The sequence below is a fragment of the Trachypithecus francoisi genome, unplaced genomic scaffold (assembly GCF_009764315.1).
Source record: "Trachypithecus francoisi isolate TF-2019V2 unplaced genomic scaffold, Tfra_2.0 Lachesis_group16, whole genome shotgun sequence".
NCBI lineage: Eukaryota > Metazoa > Chordata > Mammalia > Primates > Cercopithecidae > Trachypithecus > Trachypithecus francoisi.
In genome coordinates this window covers 91,812,411-91,837,907 of record NW_022681461.1, presented here as the reverse complement: position 1 = coordinate 91,837,907, position 25,497 = coordinate 91,812,411, and the positions used below count along the sequence as shown (strand labels likewise).

Sequence of the window (25,497 nt, the reverse complement as noted above, 5' to 3'; positions counted from 1 at the left end):
TTCCTTTGAGACATCTGTGGGCCGGTCTTTGGGGGCTGTGAGGATCTGAGGGGATCTCGGGCTCTGTGCTTGGGTAAGAAAGGCAGGGTCTCGGGTAGCGGGGCGGGGGCGGAGTCTGTGTGTCCTCGAAGCCCGGCAGGACTAAGTTGGAGACCAATAGAGTAGGGCGGGGGCGGGCTTTACTGACAGGGACCAATTGAGCCGGCCGGGGGGCGGGGCGTCATGCCGACGTCAAGCCGAGGCCGCCGCCGCGGGGCCTGGTTATCGCCGGTTCAGCGCAGCCCGGAGTCGCCCAGGCCTGAACTCCCACCCAGGTCCTCGGCCCCCACTCCGGGCCCGTGAGGACACCGGAGGTCACCCCCTGGGGGTGGGGAGCGGAGCCGCGGGTCAGCTCTGCGAGCGCCCCGCGCTGGCCTGTCCGGCCCCGCCCCCGCCCCGGGCCATGGCCCAGCCCTTGTCCCGGCCCCTCGTCCTATCCCGATCCCCGCCTTGGCCCCCAGTCCCGCCCTCTCCCCGCTTCCCAAATCGGCCCCAACCCCTGCCTAGGTCCCCATCCAGGACCCCCTTCCAGTCTCTGCCCCTGGCCTGGCCCCCATCCCGGCCTCGGCCCTCGTTCTACCCCCTGTCACAAATCTCAGCCCAGGCCCTGTCCCAACCCCATTCCCAGTGTTTGCTTAAGGCCCTGGCTCAACCCCGTCCCTTGCTGCAGTCCCCATCACAGCCCCTCCTTCCATCCCACTCCCTGCCCTTGTTCAAGCCCCCGTGTCCAGCCCAGCCCAACTCATTATCTCAGCCTTTGCCCTCATCTCTGTGTTTACCCAAGTCTCTCCCGCTAGTCCCCCCCATCTCTCATACTCTGCCCCTCTCCCAGCCTAGACTCAAGTCTGGGTTTCAGCTGCCGCCAGCCCTATTGCTGCTGTTGCTGTTCTCTGTCCTTGGCCCGGGGGCTGGTGAGTGCAGAAGCAGGGAAGATTGAGGCAGGAATGGGGTTCCGGCAGGGAGGGGTGGGCTGGAGAGATTCAGGAGTGGTGGGACCTGGGGAACTAGATCATTGGGGAACAAGTGGGAGAAATAGAGAGGAGTGAGGTCTTACAGAGCAGAGGGATTGGCAGAGTCAAAAGAGTGGTAATTGATTGGGTTTGAGGCTCAGCAGGTGGCTTACAGTTTCTAGGACAGAGACTCCAAGATTGTTTCTGGTGTCTGTCCTGACCCCACTTTGACTCTTGCTTTTCCAGGGAAATCTTGTGGGCTTTGTCCCTGCTCACAAAGTTTGATGGGGGAGAGACAGTCCCACACCAGAAGCCCCTAGTGCAGTGTGGGAATATGTAGCCTAAACCTTTGAGATATTGGGCATGCATTCAAACAGCATGAAGAAGAGTTTTAAAGATAATATGTAGCAAACAGATGAATATGGATTAATTGCCATTATAATGAGTTTTCTTCTTGTAATGATTCTTGTTCCAAAGAAGATTGATTTGCCTAGGAATAATTCCTGATACTTTTAGAGCAGGGCTGAAACTCGGAGGCGATTTTACAGATGGGGAAACTGAGGCTCAGGGAGGGAGCAATTTGTCCAAGTTCAGATAGCTTGTGATAGGCTGCGTGCTGGGGCTAGAAAAAAGGTTTCCTAATTCCTATCTCATACTAGTGGGTTTTTTTTTCCCTCCACTGCATGTATACTTAATAGAAAAACAGACCCAAGTGGGAAAAGGCTCAAAGCATAACCTCCCTTCTCCCCAGTCTGCCCACAAGGGGGCTTTATCCACAAACTGTTCCTTATTTGCTGGGCGTCAGTCAAGGGCCACCCTCCAGTGGGGAAGTGACTTGGACAGGAGAGAGGTCCAATATTTTAATGGGTGGAATGTGGGAGGAGGAGGGGGTGTCCTGGTCTAGGGGATGTGCCATGAAGATGGCTACATCATGAAATGACTCTGGTCTTCATGGCCCAAGTCCGTAGTCACCTCTGGTGTGTGTCACTCTAGGATGGAGATGTGCCTGATGGAGTCTTAGGAAATAACAGCCAACAGAGCAGCTGTTGGTGGAGAGTGGGTATGAGTGAGCTCTGGGGGCCTGGTTCAGTGTACAAACTTAAGGAGATGAATGCACATGAAAGGTCATAGCCCCTGCAGAGATGTCTGGCCACTTATGTGTCTATGTGTGTAACTGAGGGATTGTGGGAAGGCTGGCAGTGTGTGTACATGCTTGTGTGTTGGTGAGTGTAGACACATGCATGTGTGTGGGGTGCATGTGAGCCAGTGTATCTTCTGAGCGCCTGTGTTACGGTATGAAGGGGAGGGGACATGTTGTGGCCCATGTACATTCCTCTTCAACTCTGCCTGCTCATCATATGAGCAGATCACTGAAGCTGTGAATGGGGCTGGAGACCCTTTCTCAGCAGTTCCAAGGGTGAGGGCAGTGTTGGGTGCCTCCCGGAACGAATATAAGTTATCCATCCACCCCCAGCCAGTCCCCTTGAAGGAAGGAGCCGTGGAGGCACTCAGTGTTGATTATTGCTGCTGTCAAGTTGGGCACTGGGCAGAGGCAGTAGCCAGTCAGGTTTTCAGTTTTGGTGAGGGGGAGTTTATGCTGTTGAGCCAAGTTCCTAGCTTCTATCCCCTGCCATCATGGCTGCTTCATGCGCCATTGAGCAAGCATTGGGCTGGTGAGGAGAGCTGGGTGACTGATGGCCACAGAGCATATACAGCTGAAAGTTGTGGATAAAAATACTGTTGCCCAGAAGCGGGTTCAGGTGCTTTGGGGAGAATTGTAATGAAGTTGGAAAGGAGTACCAGTCCACCCAAATGGAGGCAGGGCTGCCTTTAGTGCTGTTAATAGTGAATGCCTTGGCAATTTTGGACCTAAGTGCAGGGTGCTCTGTGACCTAATGGTGGCGATGGGTTTTGTCTGAGAAGAGGCTGGCAGGGTCATAGGACCATCATGGCACAGGACTGCATAGTGCTTATCGGTTGCTTTGGTTTCATTTCAGGAATGGAAGTTATCTCTTGGGTCTAGTGGTCCCATTCCTGATCCTTGGATCTTTTCCTTGGGCTTAGTTGAGGACCCACACATGCCTTGCTAGTCAAAAAAATGGGCTTTTATTCTACATAGTGCTGTTACTAGCAGGGCTGGCCTCAGCCTATGTGTTGTGTGGGGGTGTGCGTGTGTGGTGTGGGTGATGGTCAGAATCACCCTAGCTTCATCATAGAAATATTGGGGAACCTGGAATAAGTTCATCTGAACTCGGTAAGGGCCTTACTCATGCTTCCTCTGGACACAGCTCTGAAAGTCCCTGTTCAAACCACAAACCAAAGTTTGGGGTGAATGGGGCTGTGGACCCTTTTCAAGCATCTGCCCTCAGAACTTCTTCCAAGTTCCTCCTAGCATTCCCAGCTGCTGCTCACTCCTTTATCTCACAGGCCTATTCTGTGACCTCTGTAGCCGCTGGCCACGTGGGGATGGCTTAGCTAGTTCCCCAGTTCTCCAGGCCATACCGTGGTCTTTTGAATTACAAGCATCTTTGTGCTTGTCTGTCCATGTTTCCCAGAGGTCATTAAACTTTTCACCACTAGCCCTCTGAGGGTCTGCACTGAGAGACTGACCAACATTTCTCCTAACAGTAGCAATGGTTCATCAGATGACCCATCCCTGGTACCAGCTTTGAGGAGGAACAGCCCCTCCCTAACCCCAGCAGAAGGCATGCTAGAGTTCTGATTTCTTCTAACAATAGTATCCAGGCTGTTCACCTCTTAGCCTTCTGCCTGTTACTTAGCACAGCTAGGGTTCCTAGGAAACCTGTCTCCCCCATCAGTGGGTTCCGTTTCCCTTTATCCCTCTCGGATGCATCTCTGTCACTCTCTGAATGCTGCAGTGGTAGCCTTTCTGGGTTCCTGGGCAGTGCTCAGCTTGCAAGGTGGCAGGCTTTCCTTCTTGACAGTTGAAACTGATCATGTGGTCTGAACTGGACAGACTAGTCCTTGAGTGTAACCATGACCTCCAGTGGCCCCCACCTATGTAGGGCAGCTCTCTGGGGTGACTCCTGGGGTTGCTCTGGTTCAGTGTTCCTCCTTCAGCAGCCTCCCTTTCCCTTTCTTTATTTCAAAAACAGCTCATTTTTGGAGTTAATCTCTCCCATCTCCAGAGAGGGAGATGATTGAACTAGGTTAGCCCTGAGGGTATTTCCTGCTTGGCTGAAAATGCCCCTCCAGTGTAGTCCATACCCCAGCCCCGGGTCTGTCCTGAAGCTGCTGAGTTCCCCACCTTCTCACTTGTCCTAGAGGTGTCATCTTGGGCTTCTTTTCAGGCTGGTCCGAAGTCTCCAGAGCAGTCAGATTCCCCAAAGGTTTACTTTGAGAGACTTTGCCTGCCATTTGGGACCCTCTTCCCCTGTCTGCTACTGGGTTGCCTCCACTGTGACAGCTATTCTAGTCCCTTGCCTGGCTAGCTGCTGACACGACTTCTGCTCACCTTGGCTCTGCTCCTGACAATCATGATCAGGTATCTTGGCATTTTAATGAGAGATGACCACTTCCTCCCCACCTCCCAACTCGGCCTGCTCTGAAGATTCCCAAGGGGCTTGAAATCCACTGGGTCACCAGCTTACTGCCTCATTGGGCCTCCCTTTGGAAGAACATTCCCCCGGCCCCCACCTACTAGCTGTACATTCTGACCCGGGAGGCCTGATGAGTCTCCTTTCCTGGGGACTCTCATGGTGGCCTGCCAGCTCCTGTCCTTCTGCCACCCAAGCAGGCCCCTGGCAGCTGTACCACACTTTCCCCTCCCCTCTCCTGCCCTGAGCCAGTATACAGGCAGCGCTTGTGAGGCTGCTGAGGGTTTTTACTGCTTCTAACCACAGGGGAACAGAGAAGGGAAGAAAATCAACAAGGAAGTTACACAGTTCCATGCTGACTCCCAAGCCCCGCAGGTGGAGTTCCAGCCTGCTTAGTGGCTTAAGAGCCCATGCCAAGATACACACACACACACACACACACACACCTTCCCCACATCTGTTTTTTTTTAAGTTTGGTAAGTGGAGAAAATGGCTCCTAAGTGAGGGGCAGCTGTGAAGTCAAAGAAGGGATCTTAGTTTTGGATTTAGAGAGAGCTAGATTTGCATCCTCAGTTTGATCTAGGTCTGAGCCTCAGTTTCCTTATCTGTAAAAGGAGGGTTTTTTTTGTTTTTTGTTTTTTTTTTTTAAATAAGATTAACGTAAGGATTAAACCAGATGATGGCTAGGTTTCAGATCTGCAGCCTGAAACCTAGTTCCTGGCTCAGAGGAGAGCATTTGTGGAGTTGATGCTATCGGTGAGGAAGACTGGCATGCCTGTTGCTTAATGGAAATGCCCTCTGTCCTGCCCTGCTCCTTTCTCTCTCTCCTGCTTCCCAGGAGGCCTTTTCCTGACTGATTACTCCACCTGCTCACCCCGCAAGCTGAGTCCTTTCCGCTCCTTTGCCAGCACCGAGCTCTTCCACTTCCATGTTCCCGAGGACACATTCCTGGCTGTTTGGAACCTCATCATCTTCAAGGAGCAAGGGGGAACCTTTGGGGACCACTGCCCAGACCAAAGTGTGACTGTGTGAGTGTCTGAGTTAATTTCCCAACCCCACTTCCAACCCCTGACCACTTTCCAGACTAAAGTGTGACTTTAACTGACCCTGACGCCAACCCACGTCCAGATTGAAGTGTGACTGAGTGAGGGCCATGACCTCTGTCACATGACCACTTCTGGACTACTGTATGACTGTGCGAGTGCTTGAGCTGATCTCTCACCCGTGGCCCCTGACCTGGAACCACTTTGTTGAATGTGTCAGTATAGGGAATCTATTTGTTTTACCGGTAATGAGTGACAGTTCTTCTTTCTTTCTTCCACTTCCTGCCTCCCACCCCATTGCCTGCTTTTCTCCTCTCCTAATTCTGGTCCCCCAGGTATTTCCGGTCCGGGGCACCCCCTGTCATCAATCCCCTGCATACACACTTCCCAGGGGACACAGCTGTGCCTGGGGTTTTCTCACTGACCCTCAGCTGGACACTGCCCAACCGCACCTCAGGCATCTTTAACGTCAGCAGCCCCTTACCTGGGGACTGGTTCTTGGCTGCCCACCTTCCCCAGGCCCATGGCCACATCTCTGTCAAGGTGGGTTGATGTTGCCCAGGCTCGGGGGTCTAGAACTGCCCTTCCATCTCTGCTGAATTCCCCCCACAGGCTCCCTGGCACGCCAGCCTTGTGTCAGGGTGGGCAGCAGCACAAGGGTGGCTGGGGTGGGGCATGGCTAAAGGCCAGCAGGTCACCTAGTGGGTCAGAGGCCATGATCTGGAGGAGGCAACTTGGGAGACCCAGGAGGACATGCTGGGTCCAGGTAAGCTGAAGGGAAAGTTGAGAATCTGGAGTTGGAGGCTCTGGCATGGGGGAGTAGTGCCGCTTCCTAGTGGAAGGCACAAGTGTTAATCAAGGTGAACAGAAGCCAACTATGGGCTGGTCCAGTCTGCTGCACACACCCAGGACTGGTTTTATTCTACATCTTGATTGACAATAGCCCTGAAGACTCTCTTAGCCCACGGCCCAGCCTTTAATCCATCTGGGAGAATGCATTCCTCTTGCATCATAATTTCAGACAGCTTCCTACACCCTTCAGAAGACCACAAGAGGAGCTCTTTCCTGCTAAAAGGAGGCTTTGGGCAGCTGGTGTCCATCCTGGCCTTTGCCTCACTTTTCTCCAAATATCAGCCACCCCAAGCACTTATTTCACAGAGGTTGTTAAAGACTGAAGGGCAGGTTCAGAGGTCAGATGACTCTCTGGTTTGGAGTGGAAGGAAATGCCACAGTGTTTTCCTACCACTCTCATGGATTAGGCCAGACAGGTCTCCTACTCCTGTTCACTGGAGGAGGAGCAGGGGGTGTACTGAGCTGGCTGTTGTCAGCGTGGGATGGCCATGTGCATGGGGCCTGTGGTGAGGGTGAATAAACGAGCAAGAACAGAGCGAGGATTTAAAGAACAGGACTCTAGCACTCAGAAATGTGGTGAATAGTGCCTTTGAATGAGCTGAGACTCACATAAGGACAAGGGTGCTGGTACTGCTATTGTCAGAGATGGGAAGTAGGGCTGAGGTAGTGTCTCTAGGCCTCAGTGACGGCCATTTTTCCTGAGAGTGATGTGGATGTGCAAAAGAACTCCCCATCAAGGCCTGCGAGCCTGCTGAAGGACAGCATGTTGGGAGCTAGCGTGGAAAGGGACCTAGGTTCTAGGTAGGCCTTGACTCTCATCAGAACTGAGGGTTCTTCTGTTAGAAGGAATGTCTTCATAGGTCTTTGGCAAAATCCCAACAGGGATGTTCCTTATCCTAACTCTGATCCTTGACCCACTTTGTGAGAACTGACAGGGAAAATCCTCCTGAAGCCTGGCTATAGTTATCCAAAAACCTTTCTAGGTAAGCAGGAACCTAGGGCCTAGGCCTGGGCTGGGATTGTGGGAGCTGAGGCCCAGTTAGAAGTGGTCAGGATTGCTTATGGCTATCAGATTGGGACAATGGGGAATGGAGATGGTAGTGCAGAGAAAAGCTGATCAGACCCTAAAGGGTGATTCAAGTACCCAGACCAAGGGGGAGCTGGGCAGTGAGAAAAGAACTAGGCCTGACATGTACATTTGCATCTAGACATGGGAAGTGGGGCCTGGGGAACTTGGTACCGAACTGGAATCCTGGTCAGAGGTCCCCCAGGTATGTGGTGAGGCTAGACAGAAGAGGACCATCCCACTCTGCCCGCAAGCAGCCGTGGGTCTGGATGCCATGAGAGATGTAGTGCTTCCGCTAGGCCTGTTTGAGAGGTTGATGGGGCAAGGATCTTATGTCGGTCCTTCTAAGAATTAGATTAACTTCTGTAATCTTATATGGTCCTCAAAGGGTTCTTCAGCTCTCCAGATCCTGGTTAATTTCCAGGATTCCAGCTTGTGGGTTCCTTGTCTAGAGCATTCCTCCATCTTCCCAACTTGTTTCCTCCTGCTACTATGGTGTGCTTCCTGTGAGGCTTGGCGAACACAGGCATTTATGTGGGTTTAGGGATATCCTTTGGTGGGAACTGAAGAGTCCCAGCGATAAGAAGGCAGTGCTGTTTCTAGGGCCCTTCTCAGCTTTGGGGATGAACTCAGATCTCCCTTTAGCCTCAGTCCTTTAGTACCTGCTTTGTGCCAGGCCTTGGGTTGTGTGCTGGGGACATAGAAATAAATAAGATGCATGTTAGATACAGGAGATGTTTTAGGAGGAGAAAGGGGAGATGGCTAACTCAGTGTGGTGGAGGTGGTATTGGAAACTGTTAAGTGGCGAGGCCTGAGGTTGAGAAGGTAGGGAAGGGCATTCCAGGTAGTGGGAGTAGCATGGCCCAAAGTTTAGAAGGAACTGAAGTGGTTCAGTGTGGGCTGGTTTTGGGGTGGTGAGGAAGGTAGAGGGATGAGCAGAGGCCAGATCATGAAGGGCCTTGACATTTGAACTGTATCCTGAGCGTAATAGGGAGCCCTGAAAGGTTGTGAAAAAGAAGTGACTTACCTGGTCTGGGCCACCCTCATGAGCTCTAGTCCCACACTTCTGCCAGACCCTGTGTCTGTGTTATTTACTATGTATTCCTAGCCTTCAGTGCAGAGTCTGGCACATGATGCTGTTTTACCTCCTTTCCCTGTCACCTTCTTCCTACCAGCCACTTCTGTCCTGTCCCTGGCCTCCATCTCCTTGCCTTTCCTGTTTTGGATCCTGTGTTCATTCTAAGGTGCCCAGTTGCCAGTCTGCTCTGAGGTGCTGGCCTTTGGGTTGTGGATACCATTTGGCACCCAAATGGCTCATAAGGGGAAAGTACTCCTAAATGTCTTTTAGAGCACGGGTTCTCTTCTTATCCTTCCTCTTCCTGTGTCTAAGATTTGAAAAAGTAGGTAAAATAATGAAAGCAACTACAAGGAAAGTGAAGAAGTCAATTGTACAGGAGAAAGGATTCTGTTGAATCCACCAACTAGGACCACACGTGACTCAATATCTCAGCAGAGGTGGTTAGAATCTGCTAATAGTGCAGCTGCTTTTCCTCTTCCTCCTAAATTATTTTATTTATATTTTGAATAGGCAATCTGTGCACCTGGTACAACATTCAAAAGGTACAAAAGACATACAGTGGAAAGTAAGTTTTCCTCTTCCCTTCTTTCAGTCTAATTCCCCTCCCCAGAGTTAACTAGTAACTAGCTGTTAACTAGTTCCCTACATTACTCTTTCCTTTTTGAAACACCTTCCCTTCTTGGCCTCTGTGACTTTACAGAACTGTCCTGGTTTTCCCACTGCGCACTCCTCTGTCTCCTTTCCTGGCCTCTCCTCTGCTTGATCTCCATGTTGTAGTGGCCCAATGCTTGGTCCTGGAACAGCTCCTTTTTTATTTTTCTATTCTCTTGCGTGGTGTTCCAGCACAATAGTTTAAAATACCGTCTGTATGTTAATGCTTCCAAGAGTATTCAGCCAGTTCTAATTTCTTTGAATCTCAGACTTTATATCCCACTGCTTACTTGACATCTCCAATTGGATGTCTAAGAAATGTCTCAAAGAGTATTTAGTAAAACCAAATCAAAGTGAAGCTAAAAGTATAAAACTCTTTAATTTCTATTTCACTGCTCCCAGTCCATGCTTCTTCTTTCTGTAGTTATTGTGATCTTCCTCAGGAAATTGCACTGTCATCCACCCATTGCTCAAGCCCCAAATTAAGTGCCCCAAATCCTTGATTTTTCTTTTCTTCTTATTCCTCACAACCAATCTGTAAAGAAAAAGTCTTGTTGACACTACTTCTGAGGCATGCCCTGAATGCATCTACAGCTCTTCATTTCCACTTCCAGCACAGTTTCTCTGCTTTCTGCAGGGCTACCACAGTGGCCTCATAAGTGGTCTTCCTGCTTTCACCCTTGCCCCCTGAAGTCTGTCGAACACTCGTTTGCTTCTGCACTGATTGGGTGCTTTCTGACTGTGGGCATGGGCTCAGCTGTGCAGTCACTATTCCCGCAGAGAAGGCTAAGTGTCTTTGGGCATCTTCAATCTGCAAGCCCCACCCAGAGTCTGGCTCTGGCCACCCCGCTCAGGTCTTTCTGAAGAAACTCAGCCCATACGTATGAGGACATTCTAGGAATCTACCTACCATGCCTTCCACTCCAGGATCTTTCAGCCTGTAGCCCATCCATGTCTCACTTTTGCCTCCCCTAGTTTCTCGAGCTGCCTTGCCTGGGCCCTGGGCCTCCCCGACTGCTGATGTTCTTCTGGCCTCTTGGCTCAGTTGGGACACTCTCACTTGGCATCTGCCCTGGCAGCTCTTGAGGACCTGACTTCTGGTGCTCTTTCTCTGGCCCCATCACGGGGTGATGGTTCCCTGCATCTCCCCTGGTCTCCACTGACTAAACACTCCCTCCGCATGAAGAGGGGGGACTGGCACGTTACACAGTTGAAGGAAGGAGCACATCTTAACCAAACAGGTCATGTCCACTGATCTTTCATTGAATCAAACACAAGCAAAACTCCAAAACGTGGAGCAAAGCGTTTCTTTCCTGGACTGTCTAGCAAGGAAATGGGCCACCACTGGAGCATGAGCCCCCACCCTTGGGACCCATTCACTACAAGATTATTATGGTGGTAATTCTTGCCTATGGAGGTGGAGTCAATGCAGTGACTTGTGAGAGTCTTTTGGTTCTTAGGGTTTGACACCAAACCTGAGCATCTAGGTTGGTTCAGGAGCTCTCTGAAGGGACCCCCTTTTTGATACCCATTCTTTAATAGCTATTTTAGCACCTAGTATGTGCCAGATGGTGTGCTAGACACTGGGGATGCAAAAGGCACAGACCTTCTAGCCTTGTTGAGTTTTGCTGGAAGTCAGTGCCTTGACTGGCTTGTTCTGAGCCATGGAACTCAGTGGGATGTCAGGGCCTGGAACTTTTGTCCCAGAACAGAGTTTGAAGGTATGACCTAATTAGGAGCCCCCACTTCCCCTTAACTGTGAGGTCTGTAGGGCTCATATAGCTGCACGTGCTGCAGAAGAGGAACTGTGACAAACGGGACTGTGCTCACTGGAGAGTGGTGAGGCTGTGCGGGCCAGGGGGTGTCAACAGAGAAGGAGCTGGGGATTTTCTCCAGAAGAGAAGCTGGGGGAGACATGGTTGATATCCTTTAGCAGCAGAAGAAACACAGTCTGAGGCTGAGGGACCAGACGGATCAGTGGGTCTCCTTAAGGCAGAGTTGGGGCAGGGGCATCAAAGATGACAGGATTTGGCTTTAGCAAGGTCAGCACTTCCCCCAGATGTTGTGATCCATTTACTGATTCATTAATTCAGCAAACATTCATCTGTGAGGTATGCACTCTATGTGAGGCCCTGTGTCTAGAGGAACAAAAATCAAATAGGACAGAGTTCCTGTTCTCAAGCTGCTTATAGTCTGGAGATTGCCTGGAAGGTAATGAGTGGCCTGCACTCATTACCTGTGTAGGGCTGCTCATTACCTGGGTGTAATGAGTGTGAAAGCAGAGGCTGGACAAGCACATGGGAGTGGGGCAGGGTGGGGACTAAAGGAAATTAAAGGTTGAGATTGCTGGCGGGGAGAGTGAGGGGGTTGGATTGGAGGCCTTGAAGGAGCTTTCCACCCCACCCCACTTTGCCTAAAAGAGCCAGTGTTCTAAGTTCCTGAGCTTGGTCGGGAATGGGCTGGTTGGAGATCACAGTGCTGCTGGGCTGGTCCAGAATGCTCAGGGGGAGAGGTTAGCTTGGGAGAAGGGGCAAGCCAGGCCTGATTGTCAGGAGGGCCTGGGTTTGAATCCCAAAACCTCAGCCAGTGCTGAGGATCCCAGCAGACCTTGCAGACTGAGGTGGGACAGAGATGACCAGAAATGACTGCTCAGGCAAGAAGGACCTAGAGTTTAGAGAGACCTGGGTTAGAGGCCTGGGAATGGTGGCCAGGGTGGGGGTTTCTCCCTGGCCCACCCAGCAGGTTCTGTTTGCCTTGGTTTAGTCACGCCCCTGCTGTCTCTCCCTCTCCTGCCACCCCTGCTTTTGTCCCAGGGTCTCCAGGATGAGTGTCAGTACCTCCTTCAGCCGCAGCTGATTGTCCGGCGTTTGCTGGACGTTGCTGTACTGGTTCCTGGCCGGCCCTCAGAGCAAACCCTCTCCCCACACAATCGCTCAGCGCTCTACAAGTAAGTCAAAGACTCCCCACACCTGGTCCTTTCCCACTTCTCTGGCCTCAAATAGGCTGCAGAGTTCTCTCTTGGCTTCTCCGCCTACCTGCCTGGTCCCTGGGTGGGATCCCTGCCTCCCTCCCTCCCAGAACAGAGCGGGAGACCTGAACAGGCCTCCTTCCCACCCCATGCCCCTTCCTTGCTAGTGCTTCTCTTGCCCTGTGTTCCTCTCAGCTCTGTTTTTGCCTTCTTACCCCCAACCTCTCCTCTGCCCAGGGTCTTTGTGCCCAGCTTCACTTACAGGGTTTCAGCACAGCTGGCGTGTGTGGGGGGCCGCGGGGTATCTGCCTGCCCCCTGTCACTGCGTCTGCGTCCCAAAGCCCCACCCCTGCACAACTCAAGCTCTGTGGCCTGTGGAGGTGCCTCGGGATGCCAGCTGGAGCTGGCACTGCCCCCCTGGGGGCACTGGGTCTACGTGCGTGTGGAAACATCATCCCGGGGCCCTGGTAGGACCATCCGCTTCCAGCTGTGTGTGCGGTTGCAAGGTCAGAACCCCTGCATTTGCCCTAGTCTGTGCAGATATCCGTGGCTGGGAAGTGACGTGGCTCTGTTCAGTGGCCCTCTGCCACATCCCTACAACCTCCCCTTCCCCACCCAGGCTCCTTCACGCTCCCTGAAGCCATCCCACTTGGAGCTCCAAGTTATTGGAAGGCCTTTAGATAACTTTTTTTTTTGCATCTGACTTGAGACAACTAAAGGACCTCATTACTTTCTTTGATTTAATCTCTCAGTTTCCTGGGGTAGGCAGGGACATCCAGGACCTCTGGGACACTGTCCTTGCCAAAGCCCTTGCAAGTCAGTGAGACAGTCTGTCATACTTAATATCTGTTTCAATAGCGTCTTCACTGCCTTTAGGGAGGGATAGATGACCTCGGTTCCCTCCAGTGTGGTATTGCATTAGCTGTCACCATTAGGAAACCCCTATGACCCTGGATGCCCCACACTCCCAAGGGACATTGCATTCTAGTTCTCATCCTTCCCCACTCTTTGCGAAATCCTCTCTAGCTCAGATCTGTTTATGAGTAAGTTCAGGACTGTAAAGGCTGCAGGCCCAAGCTCTGGTTTCCTCTGCCCCACAGAGTGCCCACAGCCCGGCCTGCTTCGAGCCCTGGTCCCTGGAGCTGCCATGAACATGCCCCAGTCACTGGGCAACCAGCCACTGCCCCCAGAGCCACCATCCCTTGGAACCCCTGCGGAGGGGCCTGGGACTACATCCCCACCTGAGCACTGCTGGCCAGTGCGCCCGACTCTGCGCAACGAGCTGGACACCTTCTCTGTCCACTTCTACATCTTCTTTGGCCCCAGTGTGGCCCTTCCCCCTGAGCGCCCAGCCGTGTTCGCCATGAGGCTGTTGCCAGTGCTGGACAGTGGAGGCGTCCTCAGCCTGGAGCTCCAGCTCAATGCGGTACTCTTTATGGAGAGTGGGGAGGTTGCTCTCCCGGGGAGCTTGCGGGGAAAGGTGTCAGGGGTGTTGGGGTCTTTACCTCCTCCAGGAGGTAAAAGCCTGTCCAGGTTGCTCCCACCCATCCTGACAGTTGGAGACCATGACTCAGCCCAGTTCTGGTCAATAAACATGTTCGGAGTATTGACTCTGCTACAGATGGGAAGGTCAACCAGGTCGACTCAGTGTCTGGGGTTTCCCAGTTTTGTAGGCTCACCTCCTGCTCATTACTGGCCTTTCACTATGGCAGTTGTTAACCTTTTCTTGCAAATCTCCTTTGATGGGGAGTTTACCACCTCTTGAGGCCATGCAGTTCATGTTTGGATAGCACTGATTGCCAAAGGCATTCCTGACATCCCATCAAAATCTGTCTCCATGAATTTTTTACCCACTCATCTTTGATTCAGTGGGTAAAAGCCCTATCCAGAAGCCATTTCCAGTAAATCTATCTCTGTCTTGTTCTTTTTTAAAGCAATAGACTTAATTTTTTTTTAGAGCAGTTTTAGGTTGAGCAGAAAGCACAAAGTTCTCATATACCCACTCTCACGTTTTCCCTATTATTAATATCTTACATTAGTATGATACATTTATTGCGTCCCAGTCCTATTTTTACAGCCCTTCAGATGTTACCTCCAACCTCCCAAAAGCTGAAGAACCTCAGTGTCTTTGGGGTCTTAGTATTTGGATCTCTCCCCTTCCTTCACTGTCTCACCTGGTCATACTTCTAGTGGTCACTGTGTCTCTGAAATAAGTGATCTGAGGTGGTCTGATCGAGGTGGCAGGTAACAAGACTTGCATTTGTGCTGCCTGGGATTGAGTTACTTTTTTCAGCAGCTGCATTACACTGTGGGATCACCTAGGGCTTGTGGTGAATTGAGATCCCTGGGTCTTTTTCCTTCCTTTGTATTTTCTTCAAACCAGTTGTACACATTTTTTTTTTAATTATAAGAGTAATAGGATCACATAAAAACTTTGGAAAATAGGGGAAAATATCTCCGTAATGCAACTGTTTAACCTTTTTTTTTTTGACACAGAGTCTCGCTCTGTTGCCCAGGTTGGAGTATAGGGGTGTGATCTTGGCTCACTGCAACCTCCGCTTCCTGGGTTCAAGCGATTCTTGTGCCTCAGCCTCCAGAGGAGCTGGGATTACAGGAGTGCACCACCACACCCAGCTAATTTTTTGTATTTTTAGTAGAGACTGGGTTTCACCATGTTGCCCAGGCTGATCTCAAACTCCTGGACTCAGCTGATCTGCCTGCCTTGGCCTCCCAACATGTTGGGATTACAAGTGTGAGCCACTGTGCCACAGCTGTTTTTGGTTTATGTCCTCCCATTTCTTTTCCCCATTAATTGCTTTGTTTCTCTAGTTGTAATCAAGGAGCATACACATATTGGTGCCAATTCGCATATTGTATTTTTGCAGTGAATTTTTGAACCTGAATGGAAGAATTTATGTCCCTCCTTGAGGCATTGCCTAATACTGGTTTGGGACTCGGGCCTTCTCCACTTTGTGTAATTCACACACTTGCAAAGCCAACTTTTTGTACTTCTTAGTCATTACTGTCAGCATTAAGACCGAGATGAGGGTGGAGCCCTATGCTGGCCCATTAGAGAATATCTTCAGCTTAGCTTTGATCCAATAACTTACATACTGTTCCCCCAGCCAGGGATCCTTTTAACTCTACTATCCTCCAGCTCTGAGGGCAGGGACCACTTTCCCATCAGCCAACCTGAGGCCTGGTCTGTGGCTTCATGTGGCCTTTTATGGGACATGGTTTGGAACTTTCTAGTGGTCCTGTTAGAGTCATTTATTCACCCTGAATATATTTCTTATTTACAAAATCAAATTCTCTCTTTGTTCTCGCTAAGACTGTATGTATTTTGTGTTTGCTTATTGCCATGCCTCTGGGCAATGACAGTGAGATCTTGATTCGACCTTGAAACTGTAGACCCTGAATTAGAGGACAGCCTTGCCCATACTTGTTGTTTCTTCCTCAGTACCCTGAGAATAGAAGCCTAGCCCTCCTGCAGCCCCTCACCCTTTCCCTCTCTGCATTTCCATCCATTCACTTTAATGAGCATCTGTTTACATTCCATCACCTGCATTCTATGACATGTGCTACCCACCTCAGCCTGTTCTGTTTATTCTGAAAGGTATTTCCTCCAAATATTTTGATTTTTTTTCTCCCCTTGGATCAAGAACTGGACATGTGGATCAGAGAGAACTGTATATACTTTTTTCTTTGGCTCCCTCCTAGAAAGACTTTCACTGAGTAATACTTTGGCATATTGCCCCGGGCTTGCATTGAAGGAAGTTATATAAGCAAGTTGTATGAAACTCACTCTTGCGGCTGAGGACAGGATGCATGACAACACACAGTGCTGCTTTGATGAGAATTTATCTCAGAACTTCCCCTTTGGATGCTGTGATTCTCCAGAGACTCTGATTAGCTTTTATATTATGTAGTTGCAAATCTGGTAACTCATTATACTTCCTTTGCTTTGGTTGCTTGGAAGTCAGTATCAAATATATGGCCTACATTAGGGACAGACTTTATTTTCCTATCCTGATTTTTAAGTTTCCCTCAGGCATTTATTGTATTCTATTTTATGTAAGCTGCCTCAAATCCTTCTTGAATGAGGTGAGCTTATGGCATCCTGTTACCTTTATTCTTGTAGACAACCCCTTACATTTACTCTTGCAGATTATCTGGTTTCTTTTAATCCCAGCCATGTTGCTACATTTAATCTCTTGGGCATTCTGTTACCACCGTTCAGTACCTAGGATCATTTCACCTGAATTGGAGTGAGTGTCTTCATGCTCCACCTGTCTTGGGGTCCAGGTGAAGATGATGGAAAACCTTACAATTGCCTTTGTCCACAATTAGTTTCTATAACTGGCAACAGCCCTCTTTCCCCTCAGTGAGCTAGATAGGACTGAAAAAGAGGGTGTTCTCTCTTGCTCAGACAGAATTGAAACACTTCTGCCCAAAGAACAGATTCAGAATTGGGCCTTGCCGTCTCATCAGTCCTTGAAAGATTTCTGCTGTGGAGGATCTGTTGTTTTTCAGTTTTTCTGTTCTGAGAATGGAGGTGAGAGGGCAGCTTTGGCGTGCAGAGCGCCGGGAGGAATGGGCTGTCCTTGGAAGGTGTGGGTTAACAGGGGTGGGAGTCTGAGGGTGGCTGTGGGTGGAGCTGGAGAATGTGGCGGCCTCACCTCCATACCTACCCTCCCCAGAGCTCCGTGCGCCAGGAAAACGTGACGGTGTTTGGATGCTTGACTCACGAGGTGCCCTTGAGCTGGGGGATGCAGCAGTGACCTGTTCCAAAGGTGGGGTTAGGAATGGAGGAGGAGAAGAAGCTGCAGTGTGGTGGCAGGGGGCGGTGGTGGTGGGTGGGGGTGGGGGTGGGGGGTGGGGGGGGGGGGGGGGGTGGGGGGGTGGGAGGGGTGGCGGGCAGAGGTGAAGGTGGGGAGGGATGGAATGGAGGAATGATAGGCTAGGGTTCCGGGAAGTGGGGGCAGGTGGGTGAGGGTTCTTGGGTCCTGACCCCTCCTTCCTCTCACTGACCCCTTCCTTCTCCCTTCAGAGTCCCTGGCCGGTTTCCTCCTCTCCGTCAGTGCCACTACCAGGGTTGCCAGGCTGCGAATCCCATTTCCGCAGACGGGGACCTGGTTCCTGGCCCTCCGCTCCTTATGCGGGGTGGGGCCTCGGTGAGCGGGGCGGGGCCAGGGCTGGGACCAGGACTCGGCGGGGGTGGCCCGGGGCCCCAGGTGACTGCGAGTGTGTGCGCAGGTTCGTGCGGTGCCGCAACGCGACGGCCGAGGTGCGGATGCGCACCTTCCTGTCCCCATGCGTGGACGACTGCGGGCCCTATGGCCAGTGCAAGCTGCTGCGCACACACAACTATCTGTACGCAGCCTGCGAGTGCAAGGCCGGTGAGCGGGCTGCGGTGGACTGGAGGTGGACCTGTGGGCCTGTGGGCAGGCGGCGGGAGTAGGGGAGTGCGCAGCCTGAATTGGGGACGGCTTTGGCAGAGCCGGGGTGAGACCACCCTCCACCGGCAGTGACATAGGCCCATGGCTGCCGTCTGTCCTCTTTCATCCTGTTCCCTCCCCACCCGCAGGGTGGAGAGGCTGGGGCTGCACCGACAGTGCAGATGCGCTCACCTATGGATTCCAGCTGCTGTCTACACTCCTGCTCTGCCTGAGCAACCTCATGTTTCTGCCACCTGTGGTCCTGGCCATTCGGAGTCGATATGTGCTGGAAGCTGCTGTCTACACCTTCACCATGTTCTTCTCCACGGTATGCGGCGGTGTCTGCATCTTATCACTGGGTGCTTGTGCGTGGTGGTGGGTCACAGTCTGTATTTACACCACGTTCTCCGAGGGTTTGGGAATGTACGTGCCTTCACTGTGTCTTTTACAGACAGAGACAGCAGTGCTTCCCAACCTATCATGCATAGAAAAGGGTCATTTTTGTAAGGCACATTGGAGTAAATGAACAAAACTGTTTGCAACTTAATAAAGTAAGTTTGGGCCTCCAGCTGTTCCACACTCTGTCCACCCTTAGGGCTGAGGGGACCTTTACTCAACACATGGGCCAAGAAACTGGCCTACAGTATGGATTTGTGTCTACACAGTCACCGTGTTCTGTGTATGGGGGCAGGAAATCTGTGCTTTCCCCCACATCTCTGCATGGAGTGTCTGCATCTTCACCACATTCTTCCATGATATGAGAGCTAGCTACTCTGAGCCCCCCTTCTCCATCACACTGGGGACTTCTACATCGTTAGCACGTTCATTCCTGTGGTCTGAAATGGTGTCCCCATTCAGTCGCCGTGCCACCTTGATTTCTCATGGGAACTTTGGAAAGATAGAGGGGACCTCTGTATTGGGGGATTATAGGACAGTCTGACTTTCAGAGTCCTGAGAAGCTTTACAGACTCAACTATGTCCTGAGGCATTGTCAGAAGTGGCAGTATCATATCACATCCCAGCTCAAAGGAGTGCATTTTGATGAAAATTAATATAGTTTAAAACCCCTCCATTCCCATTGCAGAATCGCCACAATCTCTTTCCTGTGTTTTCCCCACTCCTCCGTAATCAGAAAAGTTCATTATAAGCAAGTGTCCAGAAACTATAAGGAAAGGTAGAGAAATGAGCCTGCTGATGTGACTTAACCCCAAGTAGACTTTTACCTCTGAAGTGTCACATCTGGGAATCTTTTCAACTCATCTCTAGGCTCTTGACACAATGCGACATGCATGTGAGCACTGCAAAAACTCTTAGATGGTTTCAGACTCTCAGGCCTTGGCAGCAAGGATATCACAGAAACCAAAACGGGCCTTCCTGGTGTCCAGCATTACTAGGTCAGACATATGTCTAAATTAGAAAAATCATACCTCTCATCTGGGAGAAAGCAGGGGCAAATGTGCTGAAACTGAGGGGCCTGGGTCCTCCTGGAGATTCATCCAGAGATGAGGAAGAGGAGGCTGCAGCCATGCTGCAGAGAGAGATCTTGGCTCTTTAAGCTGGGTAAGAAGCACATACCCCAGTTTTGCTTGATTGGCCCCTTTTTAGGCCTGCTCCCACAGTGCCTCATTCTATTTTTATATTAGACACTATTTCTCTTTCGTATTGCCAGATGCCCTTTCTACTGTGGCTCACCAAATCCTCCAGCAACAGCTGTTCCACCAGCCCACTCTCGGCTACATGCAGATCGAATGTGATTCATAATTAGTAAGCCTACGTAAGTGTGTCAGGAGCCTGCAGCATGTAGGGAGAGCATATTCACTCTCTGGACTTGACACAAGCATCCTGATTGGCTCCAGAGTGTTCAGTGCTAGATGATTCTTCCTTATCTGGATACGGTGTCTGTCAACCTGAAAAGACCTTCCCTGTAGCAGGAGCACTGGGAGAGCCTCAAGTTACATAAAAAGCTCCCACTTTCTTTCCTTCTTTCTTTCTTTTTTTTTTTTTTTTTTTTTTGAGACGGAGTCTCGCTCTGTCGCCCAGGCTGGAGTGCAGTGGCTGGATCTCAGCTCACTGCAACTTCTGCCTCCCAGGTTCAAGTGATTCTCCTGACTCAGCCTCCTGAGTAGCTGGGACTACAGGTGCATGCCACCACACCTAGCTAATTTTTGTATTTTTGGTAGAGACAGGATTTCACCATGTTGGCCAAGTTGGTCTCAATCTCCTGACCTCATGAACCACCTGTCTTGGCCTCCCAAAGTGCTGGGATTACAGGCGTGAGCCGCTGCGCCGTGCCAAAAGCTCCCGTTGTCTTAAATAAGGCAATAAGGAAAAGCTGCTGGCTTTGAGGTGTTGCCTAAAGCCCTGCTCTAACTCCTGTTCTTTTCCACATGGGCCAGAACATAAAGCTATGTTTTCTCTTTTCCCTGCAGGTTCTCTGTGGTCCCTCCTTGCCATTCTTAGACTTATTTCATTCTGCAGCAGTGTCCATTTAAGGGCCCATTGGTCAAATTGCAGTTGTCAGTACTAGGACAGATGACAGTTATCTTCCTTGTCTTCAAATAATCCAGGACAGTCTACACTTGGGAGTAGTAATTCATTCTTATCTGGGACATAGGAGCAGACAGTAGGGATTCAGGAGTTTACAGATGTAAAATATGTTTTGAAAAAACAAAAACAGGCCACAAACTTAGCATTTGATTTTTGTATATAGGCAAACAATTCAGATAATGTTTACAACAAAATGACATTTACTGAATATGTGCTGTTTCAGACACTGCTAATTTAATCCTCACAATAGTACTGTAATAGTTGATACATTCTTTTATTCTTGTTATCGTTTTTTTTGTAGATAAGGGAAAGTTAAATATTTTGCCTGAGGTAGAAAGTGAGTATCTACCTTAGAATCTGGGTAAGCCTGACTCCAGATCCCTAACAAGTAACAGATGAGCTGTGTTGCTCCCTTTGCACTAGGGCAGTGAGCATGCATTGATATGCTTTTAACCTGACTTCAGTTTCTCCTAAGGCCTGGAGTATGTAGAAAAAGGCATGGCCGCAGTTTAGTAGTTCTCACCAAATTCTTAAAAGATAAGAGCCAGTCAAGAGATCTGAAAATACAACTAAGCCAAATATAAGAAACCATCAGGGCAAAGATAGCAAAAATTTTAATTGTGCAACTTGAACCCATACTGTTCAAACTGTGTATCCGTCACAGTGTTCCTTGAATCCTTATAATTAGAAGACCCAGACAGAGCTGGCATTCTGGGGCTGTGCAGGTGTCCTTGCTGATTGCCGACATCCTGGCTACAAGCCTACCTTCTCATTACCCCTGACATCCCTCAGACCATCCCAGGTCATTCTCAGTGTTCCTTGGCAGAATCCCGTAACTCTTTGCAAGAGAAAATGAAAGCAGAAAACAGGAAATAAGGGAGTAACAGCGAGTTCCGTTATATCCCAATCTTGGTATGGATTAACTATGTTTTCATTTATAGTCCACATTCTGCAGTACCTGGATAGCCCATTTTGGAGCATTAGATGTACTGTTATAAAAATGTAAAATTCCATAGAAAAAAATTTTAGGATAATTTCCCTACATTGCTTCATAAATAATGTCCAAAGCTGAGAAAGTTATCAACTTAGATTAGAATTATATCAATAGAAGCCAGTTTGTAGTCTAATTTTTTTTCTTAAATTCCCTGATTTTTCTGTGTCACTTCTACCTTTTTATTGCTGTTGACAAAACGAATGCCAATCTAAAAATTAGTCCACAATTTTTAGTGGACTAATTCCCTCATGCTACAATTTTAATTTAACTCTACCCCTGTGGATTTTTCACAACCTTAAACAATCTCTTTGACCTTTTAGTATACTTGGAAGATAATCAGTTGTAAAATATTAGTGAGATGATTTCTTCAAATCCTCTCCACTCTGGAGATAATATCTCCATTTTTCTTTATTCTTCTTTTAGTGCAAAGTCCTAGGAGGAAGTCAGCCCTTAATTATTCCCCTAGATATGTCTTCAGCGTTTAGTGATTCAGCTTTGCCTTTTTTCTGCTGATATATGTCTTCCTTTATCTGAGATATAGTACAAATCCCTCTTCCAGAAACTTCTGGGCATTTCTTTCTATATACTTGAAAGTGAAGCATATGGAGCCAGTGTTTGGTTAAGCCTGGATGTAAAATTAGTGCTTTAAAATAAAATCCAAGTCATAAAACAGTATTGGGGTAATTTAGTGGCCTGTAGTACTTATGTCTGGTCTTGGAGGCAGAGAATAATCAATGTCCTATAACTAAAATAGAAAAAGACCAAAATATTGATTTGTTTAGGAACTAAATTAACTCCCAATGAATCAGCACATATAAATAGTTGAAAAATAAACCAGTCTCTTAGACATATTCAAACATTAATTACTTAACCATTTTTATTTATTTATTTATTTTTGAGACAGGGTCTCATTCTGTCACCCAGGGTGAAGTGCAGTGGCATGATCATAGCTTAGTGCAGTCTTCACCTTCTAGGCTCAAGCAATCCTCCCACCTCAGCCCCTTCTGCCCCCACCCCCAATTCCCTGTTCTCCACCAAGTAGCTGGGACTATAGGCACATGCCACCATGCCCAGCTAATTTTTGTATGTTTTGTAGAGATGGGGGTTTCACCATGTTGCCCAGGCTGGTTTGAGCTCCTGGGCTCAAGTGATCCACCCACCTCATCCTCCCAAAATGCTGGGATTAATAGGCGTGAGCCACTGCACCCAACCTAAAAAAAATAATTCTAATGTTGATATGGACCTACATGAAAAGTCTCTGAAAATTTCCCAATAAGAACTCACTTTTTCAATTTAAAAGGGAACCATGTCCCCAAAATAACAAGCCCTTTTGAAAGCCTGGAACACTCACTTAAAACATGTTCATCCTAAGGCAGTCTCTTCTTGCAGGAACAAAATTATTTACCTCCAAAGTGAAGGAAAAGAAAGAAGATAGATACACAAGCTTGAGTCTTGCAGCTTAAAATTTAAAGGAATCAAACCCAAAGTTTCCCGATGCCAATTCATATCCCAGGTTTTCTTCTTCATTTTGTTTTCTTTTTCTTAGATCCTAGCTTCTTCCTTTCCGTATTTGTCTGTTGGAGTTGTAATTTTTGCAATTTGAATGACTGGATGACATCTTCAGTAGGGTCAAAGGAAACAGCGATTTCTTTTTCATCTTTTGTCTCTAGAGACTGACTTTGGAGTATGTTTTCCAGTTCTTTTGGTGGCATCTCTGCCACTAAAGAGTTATCCCTAGAAAACTTTTTTCACAAATAAGGGAACACAGGATGCTGGAAGCCATGGCATTGTCCAGAGAGACAATCTGGACATGGGTCAGGACTACAGACAAGGGAGCAGTGGTAGACTTTGCTTGGTTGCTTAATTAGGATGTCCAGTCGAGTTTGATCCAATTCCACTTCTGTTCCCTGCATCCCCTTTGAACCTCCTCAGTAGTCCACTCTTCACTATGTTCTCCAGAGTGTAGGATGGGTGGACACTGTCCCCTCTCCATGTTCTTCCCCATGGTGTGAAGTGCCATGCCTCTCTCCATGGCCTTAGGGACTGCCTTTTTTCTTACCTGCCACACACTCGCCGCATTTGTTGGTAGGGGATGAAGAGGGTCAGTTGGTGGAAGGCCTGAGAGTGAAGCCCAGTTCAGAGTCTGAGCTATCAGGGGAAACTGGGACATAGCGGGGAGATTTGGATTCTGGGTAGCCCAGAGCTTGGGCCAGGGATGGGGATTATAGGTGGGATCCATGGTGAGCGTGAGGAGATGGGGACAGGATTGGCTTCAATTTGAGGATATCAGAACCCCCTGGCAGGGCACTCTCCACAGCACCTTCCAGAAGCAGGAAGATTAGGAAGGTCAGGACCAGGGTCAGGGCTGCCAGATACATACTATCTATGCAGCAGACTGGACCTCCTTACCACATTCTTCTCAGGATTTGGGGAGTCAGGCATTTCCCAGATCTTCTCATCTGTGACCTCTCACCTCTGCTGCTCTGACAGCAGCACACCACCCCTGGGCCTACCCCCTCCAGTTTTGTAGACCTGGACCTCTGCCTCACATTCTCTCAATGCCTGTCATTTCTTCCTTCAGTTCTATCATGCCTGTGACCAGCCAGGCATTGTGGTTTTCTGCATCATGGACTACGATGTGCTGCAGTTCTGTGATTTCCTGGGCTCCTTAATGTCCGTGTGGGTCACTGTCATTGCCATGGCTCGTTTACAGCCCGTGGTCAAGCAGGTCAGTCCAGAGTGGGCCCTGGGGAACAGCCATGGCCAAGTCTCCTTGAAATCCACTCCTGACCTCTCCCTGGGAGCATTTCCAAGTGCCTCTCATAATTCTGACCCAGCCCCTGGAGTGCTGTCTGTCACCTGGCCCAAGCCCAGCCCTGGAGTCTCTTTCTCTAGGTGCTGTATTTGCTGGGAGCTATGCTGCTGTCCATGGCTCTGCAGCTTGACCGACATGGACTCTGGAACCTGCTTGGACCCAGTCTCTTCGCCCTGGGGATCTTGGCCACAGCCTGGGTAAGGGTGGGGAGGGATGTTGGGGTAGGGTCCCAGCAGGACTTGGGTGTGGGGCCCCAGGTATCTGGTCCCCAGCTTAAGGTGGGCTTAGCTCTGTCGTCATCACCTGCTGCTGGCAGTGTCCGCTCCAGTCTTAGAAGATGTCTTTAGGTCACAACCTAAAGAGGAAACCTGAGAGTGACCAACTGTGGCTTGGGTTCCAGGGCTTGACATTCCTGAGCCCCACTTCTCTGTCTCCCCCAGACAGTACGCAGCGTCCGCCGCCGGCACTGCTACCCACCCACGTGGCGCCGCTGGCTTTTCTACTTGTGCCCGGGCAGCCTTATTGCAGGCAGCGCCGTCCTGCTTTATGCTTTTGTGGAGACCCGGGACAACTACTTCTACATTCACAGCATTTGGCATATGCTCATTGCGGGCAGTGTGGGCTTCCTGCTGCCCCCTCGTGCCAAGACTGACCACCGGGTCCCGTCTGGAGCCCGGGCCCGGGGCTGTGGTTACCAGCTATGCATCAACGAGCAGGAGGAGCTGGGCCTCGTGGGCCCAGGAGGGGCCACTGTCAGCAGTATCTGTGCCAGCTGAGAGGGGCTTTGGGCCTGGCCCTGGGGGGATATGAACGCTTCCTAGAGTTCTTTCTGGGGGCGTGGAGCCCTCTTACAAGGAGACAGGCTGTATTTCTTGAGGACATGGAGTCTTTCTCGAGGACACAGAACTCTTCCAGGGACCTGGAGCCCTTTCCAGGACATGGAGAACTTCCTGAGGGCCTGGAGTCCCCTTGCATCATGGAGTCCTTCTTAAGGACTGGAGCCTATGCAGGCACAGAGCCCCTCAGGACCAAGGAGTCCCTCCTGCAGGTGTGCAGCCTTTCCCAGGATACGGAGCCTTCCCAAGACATGGATTCCTTCCCAGGGAGACAAACCCCTGTCAGGAACACGGATCATTCCAGAGGAGGTGGAGTCTATCTTGGGGAAACCAAATTTCCAGATTTTCCCAGAGGCTCAGCAACTCTGGCCTCAGGCTTCCTTTCCAGAGGCAGCGTCTGGGCTGTGCTGTGCTGTGGAGGAGGGATTGCAGGATGGATGAAGCTGGGACTGGGGCTGTCTGGGTGGCTGGTATCCTCATTTGATACAGGTGGAGTCTGTGTGTCTCCAATGAATGATTGGTTCAGAATGGTTCTGTGCTGCCTTTTTTACCCCTGGGGTCAGGGGTGTGGGGAATGGGGGAAAGAGGGCCCCTCAGGGAATCAGCAGGGCTGATGGGAGCTACTGCTGGAGGCTTTTGTCATGCCGTGTACACAGTCTGATC

The 25,497-nt window shown here is 50.0% G+C and overlaps 1 protein-coding gene across 1 annotated transcript; it reads left to right on the top strand.

Annotated features, from left to right (window-relative positions):
- Window positions 1-215: 215 nt before the first annotated feature.
- TMEM8B (transmembrane protein 8B) lies at window positions 216-25,362 on the top strand. The gene is given in 14 exon segments (XM_033238126.1): window positions 216-950; window positions 5,385-5,574; window positions 5,925-6,132; window positions 12,050-12,183; window positions 12,442-12,710; window positions 13,305-13,630; window positions 16,905-16,962; window positions 16,965-16,997; window positions 17,255-17,378; window positions 17,461-17,603; window positions 17,792-17,970; window positions 23,765-23,911; window positions 24,079-24,195; window positions 24,439-25,362. Coding segments are annotated over 14 exon segments (2,772 nt in total). The 5' UTR covers window positions 216-442; the 3' UTR covers window positions 24,775-25,362.
- Window positions 25,363-25,497: the final 135 nt, after the last annotated feature.